General features: G+C 42.1%; 3 protein-coding genes across 3 annotated transcripts; all 3 read left to right on the top strand.

Annotated features, from left to right (window-relative positions):
• Positions 1-87: 87 nt before the first annotated feature.
• Positions 88-3,613, top strand: LOC117833893 (uncharacterized). Its single transcript, XM_072290361.1, has one exon. The coding sequence runs from the start codon at positions 195-197 to the stop codon at positions 3,207-3,209; it is 3,015 nt and encodes a 1,004-aa protein (XP_072146462.1). The 5' UTR covers positions 88-194; the 3' UTR covers positions 3,210-3,613.
• A 7,216-nt stretch (positions 3,614-10,829) lies between these two features.
• LOC117866544 (metacaspase-9) lies at positions 10,830-12,423 on the top strand. The gene is made up of 2 exons (XM_034750777.2): positions 10,830-11,616; positions 11,714-12,423. Exons 1-2 carry the CDS (start codon positions 11,241-11,243, stop codon positions 12,325-12,327), a joined length of 990 nt encoding a protein of 329 aa, XP_034606668.1. The 5' UTR covers positions 10,830-11,240; the 3' UTR covers positions 12,328-12,423.
• A 470-nt stretch (positions 12,424-12,893) lies between these two features.
• On the top strand, positions 12,894-16,926 carry LOC117866542 (protein HEAT STRESS TOLERANT DWD 1). The gene is made up of 13 exons (XM_034750775.2): positions 12,894-13,092; positions 13,203-13,256; positions 13,446-13,552; positions 13,648-13,726; positions 14,248-14,421; positions 14,548-14,646; positions 14,828-14,996; positions 15,170-15,273; positions 15,355-15,494; positions 15,581-15,653; positions 16,114-16,226; positions 16,320-16,437; positions 16,591-16,926. Exons 1-13 carry the CDS (start codon positions 13,051-13,053, stop codon positions 16,744-16,746), a joined length of 1,428 nt encoding a protein of 475 aa, XP_034606666.1. The 5' UTR covers positions 12,894-13,050; the 3' UTR covers positions 16,747-16,926.
• The last annotated feature ends 134 nt before the right edge of the window (positions 16,927-17,060 follow it).

Raw genomic sequence — 17,060 nt, forward strand, 5'->3', positions numbered from 1 at the left:
TTGTGGCTGCCTAAGTACTATTTTCATATAGAACCTAAATATTACATTGAAAAAAAATCTAAATATTACATTAAAAAATATTTTCATATAGAACCTAAGATGATTCTTTTCCTACCTGGGCAAAAAGATTCGCGCGCGAGATGATTGTCTTTTCTTCTTATACTTAATAATAAATACTATTCACGAGTAAGTACATGTCTCTTCCTGCACGCCAGCAGCAGGCATCTTCAGTACTCGTTCTAGCTACCATGGCGTCCAATAGAACAAACCACGGGCAGTTCAGCATAGGGGCATTGTCATTGGTTGCCACCATGCATCGCATAGGCATAGTTGCTGCCATGCTCGTGTTGTCCAGCTGCTTCTTGTTCCTCGCCACGCATGCACAGCAGCAGCCCCAGCCAGCCGCTAGTGATAACACAGCTAGTCTTCCTAGCTGCATACCGCACGAGAGGGACGCCCTGCTGTCATTCAAGCACGGCATCACCAGCGACCGTGCAGGCCTCCTCAACTCGTGGCGGGGAGACGGTGGCCACGACGAGCAGGACTGCTGCCGGTGGAGAGGCGTCCGGTGCAGCAACCGGACTGGCCACGTCCACAAGCTTCGACTTCGAGGCAACTACGAAGGATATATGCAGGGCAAGATAAGTCCTTCTTTGCTTGCTCTGGATCATCTAGAGCACCTTGACCTCAGCTTTAATGATCTAGCAGGGCCAACTGGCCGTCTTCCCGAGTTCTTGGGCTCTTTGAAGAGTCTCAACTATCTTAACCTCTCTCGCATACCATTCTTCGGTGGTGTGCCTCCCCAGCTTGGAAACTTATCAAGGCTGCAGCATCTGGATCTTTCATATATGCGAGACACAAACTCAATGGATCTATCATGGTTAACACGCCTTCCTTCCATCGAATATCTTAATCTGAACGGAGTGAATCTCAGCACAGTAGTGGATTGGCCTCATGTCATGAACATGCTTCCTTCTTTGAGGGTCCTTCGTCTTTTTGACTGTTCTCTAGCAAGCGCAAACCAGTCGCTGCCTCACCTGAACCTTACAAACCTCGAGGAGCTGGATGCCTCCGGCAATTCCTTCAACCATCCAATGGTGACCAGCTGGTTCTGGAACATAACAAGCCTCAAATACCTCTACCTCGGCTTCACCGGCATGTATGGTCAATTTCCGGACGCTCTTGGAGACATGATATCACTGCAAGTCCTTGATTTATCACTTAATTTCTATTATCATGATGATGATAAATATCGCGTCATGACCACAGATCTGAAGAATCTATGCAATTTGGAGGTGCTGAGCCTTGGTGAGTCTATCTTACACGGAGATGTAACTGAGTTGTTGAGAAATTTGCCTCGCTGCTCACATAACAAATTACAAGAGCTGGACCTACGTGCGAACCAATTAACCGGGATGCTACCAAGATGGGTAGCGCAATTTGCTGGTTTGCGGACCCTTGAGCTCTCGTACAACAACCTGAGTGGAAATATCCCATATGAGATTGGTAAGCTTAGTAATCTGATCCATCTGGACCTAAATAATAATAAATTGGATGGTGTGATAACCGAGGAACACTTTGTTAGTGCAAGGAGCTTGGAATACATAGACTTGGCATATAATGCCCTGAAGATAGAGATCAGCTCAGACTGGCAACCACCATCTAGATTAGATATCGCAATCTTTGCAGCCTGCCAGATGGGCCCACTGTTTCCTGGGTGGCTTCAGTGGCATGTGAACATTACCCATCTTGATATCTCAAGTGCAGGTATAGCTGATAGGTTTCCACAATGGTTCTCTGATGCCTTTTCAAATGTTGAATTCATGAACATCTCTAATAATCAACTCAACGGAAGTTTGCCGACCAATATGGGCTTCATGTCACTACGAGAACTCTATCTCAGTTCAAATCAATTAACTGGTCAGATACCAACATTGCCACCAAACATAAGTACCTTGGACTTATCCAATAACTTCTTGTCAGGACCTCTGCCTTCCTCTGCTACTAGATCCGCCAATCTAAAACAGCTATCTCTGTTCTCCAACCAAATCACTGGTCATATTTCTGAATCTTTTTGTAAATACCAAGGATTGGAAATCTTGGATTTATCGAACAATTTTTTGGAGGGAGTACTTCCATTATGTCTTGGGGTAATGGAAGATGTGCAATTTTTAGGCTTAAGTAACAATAGTTTGTCAGGAGGGTTCCCATCTTTTGTACAGAACTTAACACAAATTATGTTCATAGATTTGTCTATGAACAATTTCTCTGGAAGATTGCCAACGTGGATTGGAAAATTATCAATACTACAGATTCTACGGTTAAGTCATAACAAGTTCTCTGGGAACATTCCGGTGAACATCACAAATCTTGCATGCCTTCAATACATGGATCTTAACAACAATGAGATATCAGGCTCTCTTCCGAGCTACCTATCAAATCTAAAATCAATGAGAAATACAATAGATGAGTGTTCAATCCCTGGTGATCCTTTTCCTTTTTTGGATGAACAACCTATTGGGAGGCCGATTCTTCATAGTTTGTCTACGATCTTGAAGGGGCAGGAATTGAACTACGGTTCCATTTCTAGAGTTCTGGCCATCAATATGACAAGCATTGATTTATCTTCTAATAATTTAATAGGCGAAATTCCAGAAGAAATAGTTGTTTTTGGTGCGCTAGTGAATTTGAATTTGTCAAGGAACCACTTGACCGGAGTTATCCCAAACAAGATTGGAGAAATGCAATCACTGCAATCACTAGACTTCTCGAGGAACAAGCTATCAGGCGAAATACCTGTCAGTCTGTCAAATATAGCATCCCTAAGTTACTTGGACTTATCATACAACAATCTTACAGGAAGAATTCCATCGGGACCGCAGCTTGATACCCTTTATGCAGAGTATCCGACTATGTACATTGGCAACATCGGTCTCTGCGGGCATCCTCTTCAAAACAATTGCTCAAGTGAGGGTCAGGCGCCAAAGCAAGGTGACTTGGGAAGAACTGAAGAAGGTCATGGGATACAATTCTTTTATCTTGGACTCGAGTGTGGCTTCGTGGTTGGTACCTGGATGGCATTTGGTGTTCTGTTGTTCAAGAAAAGCTGGAGAATTGCTTGCTTCCGAATCTCGGACAAGCTGTGCGACAAAGTGTATGTCCTTGTTGCTGTATGGGCAAGACAAACACGAACTGATCATGATGCATGAAGCAAAGGCGATGGTCGGTGCTTCAACTGAAATTAGCCAATGCATGCATGTATGAATAATGGAAGCTGGAGAGAAGCCTGTTCAGGAGTGCTTTGAACTTTGTTACTACCAGTATTGCATATTGCCATGGTTTTCTTTACGAAATGAAGATACGTGCGTCCATGTTTATCTCTTATATATCATGTAAATTAACAACCGACACTTGATCATTGGCCAACATCAGTGTTTGTTGTACAAGATAGGTATTACTTGTTTGTGTCTAGATAACATAAGTATGTTGTAAACTCTGGCTGATATTCAGGGTGTTGTTGGTTGTAGTCTGTACATGCCATTCGCCTGGCCGGCTCATGGCGCTATATAACACGTAGATGCGGCCTCTACAGAGGTTAACACGCTTCACCAAATTTTACAGTAATAATTGTCACGTTATGATGATGAACATTGAGACATGGTCGATCAATTCCACGTAGCGCTTCAGGCGGCACTACATCCTTGGTCCCCGTTGGCCGTGGCAGGCGGCCGGATTCAGCAACCTGAATGCCGCATCAAATGTTAGCCTGGGACACGCTGAGCTATATACATACCAAGCAAAGCATGAACAAACTTCGAATGGAAAAAAAACCCAGAAGAGTAATAAGGTTGTGTTGAACATGCATGCGTACCGGTGGAAGACGGCAGAATCGAGCACTTTGGCCTAGTGTTGATGCGGGTTGGGTTAGCACGGTCATGGTCTGCTGTTGTCTCTTGGCTTGTTGCGTGGTTGGTCATCGCGCGAACTGAGCCTGCTGCTGTGCTGCAGGAGAGAAAGAGATCGGTCGGTCCTGGGGCCGGCGAGTGCCGATCGATGTCAGCGACGGGGGAGGAGAGGCTGCCGGCGGCGGCGATGATAAGAAGAGGACGACGATTGTGCTGCTGGACACAACCTTACCATTACTAATTGAAGGCTCATTTTGAAGCCTCCAGATGAAGCCACCTAGGATTCCTAGGTGGACACTCTAGAAAAAGAGAGAAATTCTAGAAATTCTCAAAAAAAAGCAAAACATCTGATCATCAATCGACAGATTCAAATCATCATAGCCATTGGATCTATTATGTTTTCTAAAAAATTACCCACCTATACCATTATGAAAATAGCCTAAAGTAACCCCCTAAATCTATATATAAATTACCCACATCTGCCATTATATAAAATAAACTAAAGTAACCCCCTAATTTTCATCAAAATTACCCACTTATGCCATTATAAACAATATTTAAAATAACTTCCTAATTTGCAACTGAATTGCCTACCACTATTACTTTAAAAAAACTTAAAGTCACCCCTTAAATTTGCATCTATATTACCCACACATGCTATTATTAAAAATAACATGAGGTAACCCTACGTTTGAATCAAATAACCTTAATTAAAAATATACAACAATATATGATTTTAAATTGTCTATATCTTACACTATTGGTATACGATATAATAATTAAGGTCTATACGCACGATGTGTGATGTGTGTCATCATTTATAAGGATATAAAGTTATGGGAATATACATTTGTATGCTAAAATTATATTTAGCATTATGGATAGTGCTATTAAATTTATGGGCACTCAAACTTAGGGTTCATTAAACAAATTCAAGCCCATACATGCGGTCCAAAGTGGAAAGTTAAAGATTATAAATGTGGATGAAAATATTATAGAGTAATTACTAACTGAAATCTATCACAATTGGATGAAGATATTAAGTATAATATCTACATAAGTATTGTGTTCGAATATTTAACAAACGAGAGGTAGCTTATGGTAATAGTTTTGTAGCAATGTAATCTCATTTTTTTCCATTGAAGACTCCGCATTAGTTCCCATGAGACAAGCAAGAAAAAAGAGAGATTCTCATAAAAATTAAAAACATCAAACACCAATCCTGTAAACTCTAATAATCATAGCCATTAATTTATTATATTTTCTAAAAAGTTATCCACCACTGTCATTGTGGAAATATTCAAAAATGAGCTCTAAACCTATATCTAAATTACCAAGCTCAGCTATTATAAAACATAATCTAAAGTAACCCCGTAATCTTCATCCAATTTACTAATGCACATCATTATAAAGCATAACTTAAAATGTCATTCTAAAATTTTATCTATGTTACCCACATATGTCGTTTATTAAAAATAACCTAAAGTAAATACCTAAATCTTAATCTAATTATCTTCATGTGCATCATATAGAAATGTCAAAAAGTAAACTAATATATGATTCTAAATTACCTATTTATGTCATTGTTAATATAAAAATACTACATTAAAGTATATACACATGATGAGTGCCACCATTAGACCATGTATACATGTATGTGCGGAATCGATGAAAAATATTGATTTGTATGTTAAACATAATGTATAGAGGATTGGAGGTGCGATACAAAATGGAAAAAGTATGAATATGAATGAAAAAGTGCATAGAATAATTATTAATTAAAAACCAATCACAACTGGACAAACATAGATACATATCTATATAAGTATTAGGACAAAGATAGATACATATCTATATAAGTATTATGTTGAAGTATTGGAAAAATAAGAGAGTAGTAGGTAAACAATTTTGATTATTAGCTAAGAGTTTAATTTCTAAATAATTTTCAAATCTAATAGCTTATAAAAACATTAGCCCGTGCAGGAGCACGGGTTGATGGACTAGTTATTAATAATCACAATCAAATGGAGGGGGGCAGCAGCCACGTCGAATCCCAATCAGTCCTTTCGTTTTCTTTTTTCTTCTCACAATCCGACACACGCAAGCTCGATCAATCCGAGAATTTAGCTTTCTCTACCCTGGACACCACACGTATGTTTCGCGTGTCAAATATAATAGAACAGGCAGGCGGCTACGATCCCACGCTGAGCTGGGTGGAAACAACGTATCTATCTATGGTCTCTTTGGTAGGGCTGTTTAAAGTGCTTCTCCATCGATTTTTGGTGAAGCCCTACCAAAGGGGCAATTTGCACCACCGAAAGTCGCAGAGAAGCCGCAAAATAGTTTACACTATAGAGGAGGAGCTAAAAAAGTGGCCTCGCCAGCTTCTTCTCCCTCCAAGCATTAAGTGATCACAAAATTACACATATTGCCATTGAGAAGCCGTTTTACCAAACATTTTGCAAAACGGCTTCAGCTCCACTAGAAAAACCACTCCACGAAAGGAGCCGGATCCGGAACGATTTTGGCAGGAGCCGAAGCTCTACCAAATGGGCCTATATCGCACTAACAGTGATTGCTACAGGTGAATTGAATCATTATTTTTTTTGTCTTTAATCTATTTTATGGTCATGGTTGGAATAATTTTGGAAAATTTTGTGAACCATGAAAGAACCTTCACCAAATTGTGAGTGTGCATAGACAAGGAAAGCAAAAGCCATAAGATTGGTTGAACTTCACGAAATCGAGTAGAATTGGACACGCACGATTGAGAAGATAATAGTCTTATGCCTTACTAGGAATAATGTTATTACACCTTAGATTAGTAATTTGTCAAATTAACTCCAAATTAAATTTATTTGCAGTTTAAATCTCATATCGTTACAATAAGTTACCTAGGTTTTATGATTGGAGTATGATTATACCGACAATTAGAGATAGAGTATGCTTTGATTAGCACTGCAATGGCTCAAACGTTCATGAATTTGGAGCACGGTCTCATGCTCGTCTTTGACCCGCTAGATACCGACATCGCTAGGTTTGTTCCCTTCCTTATCTATAAGGCTAAGGATGATGGGTTGGGGTTGGAGAAGCAGGCGGGGATGTGGGCACTGTATGACTTGTAGCAAGGGAAGGATATGCCTAGTCAAGTTTCCTAGCAGTACGGTCAGTGTGGTGCCTCCAGAAGGACGATGACCATTGGGAGCGGGTCTTTTGAGTTTCCAACGATTATTGGGAGCGGGTCTTCCGAGTTTCCAGCGATGAGATATACAGTTGCGACCCCTCAATCGACATTGCAGAGCTGCGAATGCGAGCAGTAGACCCTACGGATGGCTGCAAGATCACCTTCTTCATCTTGCCTGAGCATCAATGATGGCGTTCACCACATGGTGGTGGATCCTCTGGAGAGCTTTGCGCGTAGAATCCAACTCGTTGAGCAAGCGGAGTACGTCGACAGAGCCTCTTGGTTGGACATTGTGATTTAGAGGTTTAATCCGGCTACTGATGTTGCACAAGGTGTCCCAATGCTGTTAGGGAAAGGGAGCACCACAGCTCTAGCTTGATGTGCAACCTAAGCACCAAGGGGATAAAGTGCCTGGGTGGGATGGCACGAAGCGACATCAGGATTTGTTGAAAACAAGGATGAAACCTCTCACAGATACAAGATTTTAGAAATGGATGCACATAATATTTATGTTTTGTTCCTAAACATATATCACTATACTACATTATTTCCAATCAAACTTATAAATTTTGAAATGAAAATAAAGTTTTATTAACTATCTATTGATAAACTAACAACGTTAAACACATAGAAGCATATAGTCTCGATATACATTGTAATGTAAGAGTTTACGTAATCTTTCTAACTTTACATGATGCGATACATCTCAACATATGTCATGGGCTCACTCACACTATAGTTTACCTCACTAAATGTCACATTTACTAATACCCTCGTATAATCATATTTATACGTACACACTAATGTAGCAATAAAAATATCTCCCATATATTGAATCTTTTATCTAGAGATATCATTAAAAGTAACAAGCTCTATAAGATTTTTATATTATGTTGTAAGAATGATATAGTTATTTCATTCAAATAACATTCTAGAATTTTCTAGTAGGGTAAGGATTTTTTAGAGGTGTACATTGGCATGCTTTATTACCTTTGCACAATCTTGAAATGGCAGAATGCACAAGTAATTGCACTTGCTCTTCTCTTTCGTATATGCTTTTGTTGGTTATGACATTTATGCATTGTTCAATATAGTATAAAATATTTGAGTTTAAACTAGATATATGGTTCAAAGAAATATGTTTATGCAAATGTTCTTGAATTCTCTCACTTGATATATATGAATTTAGAGATCCAAATATCTATATATAATATTAAGAAAAAGTGTATTTTCATCCCCTCAACTATTACAAAAGTGTGGCATTCATCCCCCATATTTCAATTGGTGCAAATCAACTCTTTAACTACCTAAACTGGTTTATTTATCATCACCACCTTAATTTAACAATAATTTAGTATCATGTAATAGCTTGCTAATCACTGCTTAGCCACATCTTATATTAAGCCAATCTCTATAATAGTTGAGTGCGATCGGTTCCATTAATTTTTTTAACAAATAATTTTATGTTTAAAAAGAGTTTATGAAGTATCCAATTTAGAGGATTTACTAAAATTCTTGTGAACTTTATATTTTCGACTTAGCATATTACATCGCTAAGCAGTGACTATTGATTATTCAAATGATTACGTGGTATAAACCATCGTTAAACTATACGGTGAGGATTTCATCACTTGGTGGAGGAAACCACAGCCACGGCAACAGAACGACATGGCTATCACCACAATCGAAGAAGCCGGCAAGGCAATCCATGAATGTATTGTCAACCACAAGCCAGCCGGGATGACCGTGTATCCCACGCCAAGGTGTGAGCAAGGAGCAAGCAATTGCTCTCAGAAATTTCATGGTTCAGGAGGATGCAGAGGAACTGCTGCCAGTTCCCTTTGGTTCAGATTACATCCACGTGCCCCAGCTCTTTACGACTTTTCATCTAGTTTGCTCCTAGCTAGTAGGAAATATACCTTGTGGAGCCTTCAGAAATTTTGGAGTGCCCTGGCAATCATGTTATCCTTGAAAATTTCTTCAGTTGCGACTTCTTCAGAGCTCTGTTGGAGCCTTCAGTTAATCTCTAGCTTTTATTACTGTTCGATTTAACTTTGGAATGTTGTAAAATTGTGGTCAACGAATGAATCAGCGTAGCTATAATTCACTGGCCAGGATATGACATGCATAATGGTGGAACATTTTCTGAGCCATGCATGCATAATGATATTGCACAAAACCATTCCAAATGAGCATATATTTGTTATTAGCCTCTGCTCCATTCCAGGTTAAAACTATAATACAGTATACTAAGGGGGTGTTTGGATTTTTAGGAACTCCTAAAATTGATGTCACCTCGAATATTCGGAGGCTAATTAGGAGGACTAAATATGAGCTAATTATAAAACTAATTACACAGATGGAGGCTAATTCACGAGATGAATCTATTAAGCCTAATTAATCCATCATTAGCACATGTTTACTGTAGCATCACATTATCAAATCATGAACTAATTAGGCTTAATAGATTCGTCTCGCAAATTAGTCTCCATCTATGCAATTGGTTTTGTAATTAGTCTATATTTAATACTCCTAATTAGTATCTAAACATTCGATTCGATGTGACAGAAATTTTAGGAGGGACTAAAGAAAAAAACACCCCCTAATACAACACAATGCCATTCCTTTCCATCATCTCACCAACGGTCGATGACAAAAGGATGACAAGTTAAAACTCGTACAGCACAACACGGGTACTGAACTGCTGATCCATTTGGATACATGCTTATGTAGCTAAAGTGAAACAGGCCTATGTAGCTACCGCTGGTACGCAGCGTTGGATGGTCACCATCTTCACTTCGGCTCTTCACTTCGGCAAAGCATTTTACGCACTTGGACAGGCACCAGGCCACCCTCTTACTGAAGCTGCTTCCGATGCTCCCTGTAACCCATTTGTCCCAACAAATACTAGTCTGGCCTTAGTTCGCTCCTCCTGCAACACACATTTTCGTTTAGTAGTTCGAATTCTGTCAGAGCAACAACCACACTCTGCTAGTTGAGAACTTCAGATCGACACCAAACATGGTGACGGCTACTGAATATATGAGGATTAGGTCGTGGATGACCCCATTGGACGCGCCCCCATGGGCTCCAGCATGATAAACGGGCCAACGGGCCAAAAAACGGTGGCGCAACACCCTTACAAATTCTGGGTGTCCACTTATTTCGACGATTCCCATTGACTCAGATGAAATTTTGATGTGAAACCAGTGCCATTGGAAGCTCTATGAATTTCTCTTTCTATCCATATAAAGAACGTCCAAAACGGACTTCGTATGAGACCTGGACGTCGTTTTTGGTGCGTGCTGCTCCTGGACTCCGAGGTGGGCTCGAACTTGAGTTGCTTTAGACCTCCACCTTGACGACTCAAACTGAATGAGCCTCGGGCCTCCTTCTTGACTTGGAAACCCGTGTTGGACTCCTCCTTCTCCACTCCATGCGCCAATCATGGTCATATGCATGGGTGCCATGTTCTCATAAACCGAATTAAGCAGACCTCCCAGATCCTCCGTGCTGTTCAACGCAGAAGCCTGTGGTTCAGATTTTGCATCAACATATATTATTACAATAATTTGACCTAGATTTATGTTCAGACTATTATTATACCGACAATTAGAGATAGGGCACGCTTTGAAGGGAATTCTTGCACGCAAGCTTCGCCGTGGAGTCTGAACTAATGCAATTCAGAGGTTAGTTCCTCTCTTTAAAGGAACGATGGCACCACATCGCCATGCCTTTTACATTCTAGTATTGTGCCCCCTAGACATTCATAAGCATCGTCTGCTTGTTCGTGCTATGATTCTCTGCGTGACGATTCATCTTACTGACTGGAAGCTGACCAGGATTCAACCTGAGACGACGATGATGTGACTGCACATTAATTGCTTGCTTCTACTTCTCTGTCACAGACATTCTAACTCCAGTAGCTTGCTTTACTCAAAACGCAAATGTTCCTTGCAATCACAAGCCAAGCAACAGAGACGACCAACACGTACCCATCGATCTCTATTTAGCGGGACAATCTAGCTGCCGATCTCTTCGCTCATCCATCGCACTGCACTGAAAAAGCACGCGAGAGGTAGCAAATAATTCAATTCGCCGTGACGAGCGTCAACCGGAAGCAGTTGCAGGTTGTCAGGAAAAAAAAAACAATGGAGGGGAAGAAGCAGATGCTCGCCACCTTGGTCGGCTGCAACTACGCCGGCACGCCCCACGAGCTGCGGGGCTGCATCAACGACGTCCTCGCCATGCGCGACACCCTCGTCGCCCGCTTCGGCTTCGCGCCCCGCGACATCACCGTCCTCACCGACGACGACGGCGGCCGCGGCTCCTCGCCGTCCGCCGTGCTCCCGACCGGCGCCAACATCAAGCGCGCACTGGCCGAGATGGTGTCCCGCGCGGCGCCCGGGGACGTGCTCTTCTTCCACTACAGCGGCCACGGCACGCTCGTCCCGCACCGCCGTGGCCACGGCCACGACGGGCGCCCGGACGAGGCCATCGTGCCCTGCGACTTCAACCTCATCACTGGTTCGTCGTCCTCGCGTTCTTCGGTCACGTCGTCGTACTTCACCACCACGCATGTGTGCGCATCGTTCTGACACGCATTCATGCGCTCGTGTTGCAGACGTGGATTTCCGGCAGCTGGTGGACCGTGTGCCGCAAGGCGCGACGTTCACCATGGTGTCCGACTCGTGCCACAGCGGCGGCCTAATCGACCAGGAGAAGGAGCAGATCGGCCCCTCCGCCGACGAACTCGCCGTCGACAGCTGTACACCACCAGCTGCTTCCGCCCGCGCCCGCTTCTTGCCGTACGCGACCGTCGTGGGCCACCTCTCCGGCGCCTCGGGCGTCAACGCGTCCCACCACGTCGCCGACCACCTCCTCGCGCTCTTCGGCGCCGACGCCAGCGCCAAGTTCCGCCACCACGACAACGCGCCGAGCCCCGACGGCGGGATCCTTCTGAGCGGGTGCCAGACGGACGAGACCTCCGCGGACGTGCCGGGGGACGACGACGAGGAGGCGGCGGGGGTGGGTGGCAACAAGGCGTGCGGCGCGTTCAGCAGCGCGATGCAGGCCGTGCTGGCGGCGCACCCGGCGCCGGTGAGCAACCGGGAGGTGGTGAGCCGGGCCAGGGAGATCCTGCGTGAGAAGGGGTTCGAGCAGCACCCCTGCCTCTACTGCAGCGACGCCAACGCCGACGCGCCGTTCCTCTGCCAGCAGCAGGAGCCCGCGCTGTGACTGTCGTCTGTGATTTGTGCTGATGACATGCCAATATTACTTTCTGCTTATATGTAATCTGTGACTTTTCTTACCGAAGAACAAAATTCCTGCTTATACTGACCACATTCCACACCATTTCGATCATCCTGATGCCGTTTCTCCTGATCTCCTCAAAGTCATCGAAATTTGCGATCTCCTGCTTTTTTACTTCATCTGATCACAAACTTAAGTTCAACTATTTAGGTTTGTCCTATATAGGCCATTTTTTTTTCTAATTTTGACTAACAATACTCATAAAATTACGTTATATTAAATGAAAATAGTTATATATTAGCTTCCATACCGAATATGTTAATGTAAATTTTGTATTGTAAAAATTTTAGAACTGCTAGAGTGGAGCAACCTTTTAAAATTTCAGGAAAGGGAATGGAGCAACCTTTTAAACTTCATGGGCTGGAATGCTCCGAAAATAATTCCTGGGCTGAAAATGACTCTCCCTTCACTAAGACAGCCCACCATAAACCTCTCGGCCCAGCCCAATATTGGTAACGGGGGGGACACGAAGAAACAAACCCTGGGGCTCAAGGGCACGGCCGCCGCCAATACCCCGTTACCCGAGTGGCCGACCACCGCCCATCCGCCGTTCCCCTCCCCGTCCCTCGCAGTCGCAGCTCCGCCCGGCCGCTACCGGCCACCTCTGCGGCGCTCTATCCTGCTAAAGTTGATTGATTTGTTTCAGTCATGGGTCGCACCATTAAGAAGGTCAAATCCAAGAAGACCAAGGTACCATACAAGACATTATTTCTGGAGCTCCGATTGATGTGTGTTTCTTTAGTCGTCTCAGTATGTTCTTTGCTTCACTTGACTAATTCTGCTTCATTTCTTGTCTGAAGAAAGTTGAAGCTTCCTCGTCATCTAATCCTGCGGTTGCCTCTGGTCCGGCCAAGGTGAGGAAGAAATATCCTATCCTTTTTTTTTTCTCACACAGCCCGAATAGTGTTGTTTGCTCGAAAAGCTACGCCTAATAAATCGCCTTTGTGCTTAGAAGTTTTTTTTTAAAGTTTGTTTCTTTTCTAAGATGATGCATATTGTTTCAGTGTGCGAGCTATACCCAACTAATTAGTGCTTCGTCTTAGGTCTGGCAACCGGGTGTAGATGCACTGGAAGATGGGGAGGAGCTCCAGTTTGATCCTGAGGCTTACAATTATCTCCGAGGGTTTAGCATTGGATGGTCTTGCTTGAGGTAATGTTTCCCCGCATAGGGCATTGTTTCTTTATTTGGGTGCTAACTTAAGGCCAATACGTGATCCATTCTCAATGAATAACCTTCCATTGCAGTTTTGATGTTGTGCGCGATCAACTTGGACTCGTCCGATCAGAGTTCCCCCATACATTCTATGGTGTTGCTGGAACACAGGTTGCTTTACTCTTTACACCTTCAAACCTAGACATCGTTACTGGCAAATCTTGACTCATGTCTATCACATACTTTTTTAAAAAAATTCAAAGTTTAATTTCTACAAAGATATTAATTTTGTACCGTTGCACCTGTTCTTCTATATCTTTTATTTTTAATTTTGCAGAAAATGTCATGGGAACGTGCTATGATGTTGCCTGTTTGTATTTGTGTTCTTATTAAGTTGTTTTTAATTTAAAAAGCGTGTCTTTGCTGATTCAAGTAAAAAAAAATCCAGAAACTTATTGTGAACAATTGCTGGCATTTATATCCTGATTCTTGCTAGAAATTGTAATGGATTGCAAGAGCGAATTTGGATCATTAAAAGATCGATTTAAGCGTAAATTCAGCAACTTTCTTGAATGGATTGATCTTCCTCTGGACACTTTCAGCTTAAAGGATGTCATAAGATTGGTTGAAATGCAAATAATCATTAAACTTTAATTTTATCTCTCTGAGTTTGGAGGTGTACTGTTCTTCAGGCTGAGAAGGCTCCATGGAATTATATTGGCATTTTCAAGCTTTCTAACATAAGTGGGAAGAAGCGGGAACCTATACCAGCTTCAGCAGTTGATGGTGACACTGATGTGGATAGTGACAGCAGCAGTGATGAAGAAGATGAAGAAATTAATGAGGATACAAAGCCTGTCCTACATGTATGTTTTTTAGTCAAGATCACAACCCTAAACTATGCCACAAAACTCAAGTTTTTTTCAATATCCAGCAAGTTACGTTGATATACAGTTTGTGATGTGTTCTGCCACGGCATCTCAATGTACCAGCTAAAAAAGGTGGCCCACGCGGGGTGTGTAAATCGGATACGCTCAATGACTCAAAAACCACATCTATGTGCTACGTGGGGAGATACTGGTCATGTTCAGGTAATTCAGTTCTTATCTCACATTTCTTTTTCAGTTATTGTGATCGCTGGCAATCTAAACCTGTACATCTATTCCATATGCATTGTATTTCCTTTGAAAACCTTTGTCCAGAAACGGAATGCACCATGTTGACTTTCTTTTTTGTCCATTGCCAACTGTTACCCGGTTGCTAATTATGCAGGTGTGGGACTTGAGCTCCTTCCTTAATTCTTTAGCAGAGTCAGGGGCACCTGCACCCAAGGAAGATGACATAATCCACAAACACTTACCTGTGAAAGTATTTAGTGGCCATAAAGATGAGGGATATGCAATTGATTGGAGTCCGCTTGTTACTGGAAGACTTGTTTCTGGTGGGTACCTGATCTTGTCCATTTCACAATGTTTGTCAATTGTCATCTAAAATGGTTCCATAGTTGAGAACTTAATTTATCATGTAGTTCTCTCTTTTCCATGTCCATAGATTATCGATACCATTTTGGTGTATAATATTTTGATGGAATAACTTAATGATTTTTCTATGCAGGTGACTGCAATAAGTGCATTCACCTGTGGGAGCCAACTCCAACCAACTGGAACGTAGATGCAAATCCATTTGTTGGACACTCTGCAAGTGTTGAAGATCTTCAGGCATGCCACTGAATGATGTATCATGTACCTATTCATATGTTTCCTTGAATGTGATTGTCTCAAGTAATATAAGTATTGCAGTGGAGTCCCACAGAAGCCGACATATTTGCCTCTTGTTCTGTGGATGGTACTATAGCAATATGGGATATACGTACAGGGAAGAAACCTCGTATGTCTGTCAAGGCTCATAAAACTGATGTGAATGTTATCTCATGGAATAGGTATATCCAGTGGAAACTCTTGATCTTATGAGTACTGTAACTTCTGCTGCATAATATTTTACACATGTTTTGACTTGCATTATCAGGCTTGCTAGCTGCATGATAGCTTCAGGGTGTGATGATGGCAGTTTCTCAGTTCGTGATCTTAGATCAATTCAGGTATTTCCTTCTTGATATATCAGAATTTTCTGTGCTTGTGTCTCGGATGTAACCAACTTGACATTTTCCTCAATTTGTGTTTCTATAATTTGCTCTAAGTTGGGGGCCCCTGTTTGCCTCTGTGCAATATGTGGAAAGAAAATTATACATGACTGGGTATTCTGAAGATATTAGAAAATGAGTAAACCATCTCATGGATAAAAATCTATAAGTTACGCTTTTGCTACTAGATTTTTGAAATAGATAGCCTACGGTAGATATTGTTTCATCACTGCTAGTATGTAAATAGTGCACTGTGCACAAATCAGTGCAGCTGGCTACTGTGGTAGTACCCTTGTCATATTGCCCAGTTTATCTTAACATACTTGGCTTTTCATATTGATGATAGTAATTGTGGTTATGTACTTCTTTAGTATTGCTTGTGAATCTTTTTTGCTTATGCTATCTATCATACTGGTAGGAGGACTCATTGGTAGCACATTTTGAGTACCACAAGAAAGCAATTACATCTATCGAGTGGAGTCCACATGAAGCATCATCATTAGCTGTAACATCCGAAGATCATCAACTCACGTAACACTCCCTACTCCCTGTTTTAGATCCACTGGATTGCCAAAATGTTTTCCCAGTATTTGCTGACACTTCTCATGAATTGTCTGGATTTAGAATTTGGGACCTTTCATTGGAAAGAGATGCAGAAGAGGAAGCCGAGTTCAGAGCGAAGATGAAAGAGCAGGCAAATGCACCTGAAGATTTACCCCCACAACTTCTCTTTGTTCATCAGGTACTACTATTAAATTGTTCTCTCATTTTATCGTGGTGGCATAGGAAATTAACCGACTTATGGTCTCACTGCTGGTGGCTGTATCATTTTTCTTGCACAGTTCTATTGCTTGTAAAGAGTAAAATACATGATCCTGACTGTTTGTGTGAGCAGGGCCAGAGAGATTTGAAAGAGCTGCATTGGCACCCACAGATACCATCGATGATCATATCAACAGCAATTGACGGCTTCAATGTGTTGATGCCCAGCAACATTGATACAACCATTCCTGGCAACACTGATGCAGCCATGGCATCTGCTGAGCCATAGATGTTTTTGGTAGCAACATGACTTGTGCTTCCAGGTTTATGTATCCAGTAGTGTGTATCCCTGTTTAGCCGTGATTTGCGTGGAGCGCACTGAAGCTGTTTTCAAGCAGGATGAGAAATTTTGATTGGCTAACATTATATGCTATACAGATAAGATTTAAGATGCACATGTTATAGCTAAGTAGTCTTCTCTATCAAAATGTCTTGCCCCCTGATAATTCTGGTGAATGTTGGCCCAGTATACATCAGCCAGTATTATGGTACTGAAGCAAAAAAAAAAATGTTTGCTTTGCAGCTAGCAGATTGAGATGTATT

The sequence above is a fragment of the Setaria viridis genome, chromosome 8, assembly GCF_005286985.2.
Source record: "Setaria viridis chromosome 8, Setaria_viridis_v4.0, whole genome shotgun sequence".
Lineage (NCBI taxonomy): Eukaryota > Viridiplantae > Streptophyta > Magnoliopsida > Poales > Poaceae > Setaria > Setaria viridis.